Source organism: Myotis davidii, unplaced genomic scaffold, assembly GCF_000327345.1.
Source record: "Myotis davidii unplaced genomic scaffold, ASM32734v1 scaffold464, whole genome shotgun sequence".
Taxonomy (NCBI): domain Eukaryota; kingdom Metazoa; phylum Chordata; class Mammalia; order Chiroptera; family Vespertilionidae; genus Myotis; species Myotis davidii.
This window is the reverse complement of record NW_006295287.1, coordinates 415,205-415,827: the sequence shown is the minus strand read 5'-3', so window position 1 is coordinate 415,827 and position 623 is coordinate 415,205. Positions and strand designations below refer to the sequence as shown.

General features: G+C 60.5%; 1 protein-coding gene across 1 annotated transcript in view; it reads right to left on the bottom strand.

Annotated features, from left to right (window-relative positions):
• The window catches only part of GRIN2D (glutamate ionotropic receptor NMDA type subunit 2D), a gene marked incomplete at its 5' end in the record, with an annotated part of 35,579 nt that overhangs the window by 2,483 nt on the left and 32,473 nt on the right, over window positions 1–623 (bottom strand). The window contains one exon of the mRNA XM_015567958.1: window positions 1–186. Within this exon, the coding sequence (XP_015423444.1) occupies window positions 1–186 (186 nt within the window). The remainder of the gene's footprint in view (window positions 187–623) is intronic.

The following is a 623-nucleotide window of genomic DNA, read 5'->3' as shown; positions in this document are numbered from 1 at the left end:
TCCCCCAGGAACTGCAGGAGCGCCAGGTCGATGGGCCGCTTCCAGCGGGAGCCCTTGTGCAGGGCGATGCCGTAGCCCGTGGTGGCGAAGACCTTGCCGGAGCCGATGGTGACCAGCTTGCAGCCCTCATCCTTGCGGGCCATGTAGTTGAGCACAGCCGCGTCATAGATGAAGGCGTCCAGCTTCCTGGGGGCAGGGGGGCATAAAGGGCAGGGTCAGTCGCACCCCAATGCCCTCATGGCCCAGCCCCGAACCCCGCGACCCTTCACCTCCAACGGCTCCCGTCACTGAAAGCGCTCCTTGGGCAAGCGGGCGCCTCTCTGTGCCTCAGTGTCAATATCTGTAAAATGGGGACAACAGCCACACTTCCCGGGGGTTGCTGCGAAGGTTAGATGGTGCTTGGTTGGTGCAGAGGGAGGGCTGGAGAGATGTTAGCTGTGACCGTGACGAAGTAATTACTGGTTGAATCCTCACCAGAGTCCTCCAGAGGAGGCCTCCCTTTTGAAGGGGGGCTGAGGCTCAAACAGGGAACCATAGAAATAATAATACAGCCGAACCGGTTTGGCTCAGTGGATAGAGCGTCGGCCTGCGGACTCAAGGGTCCCGGGTTCGATTCCGGTCAA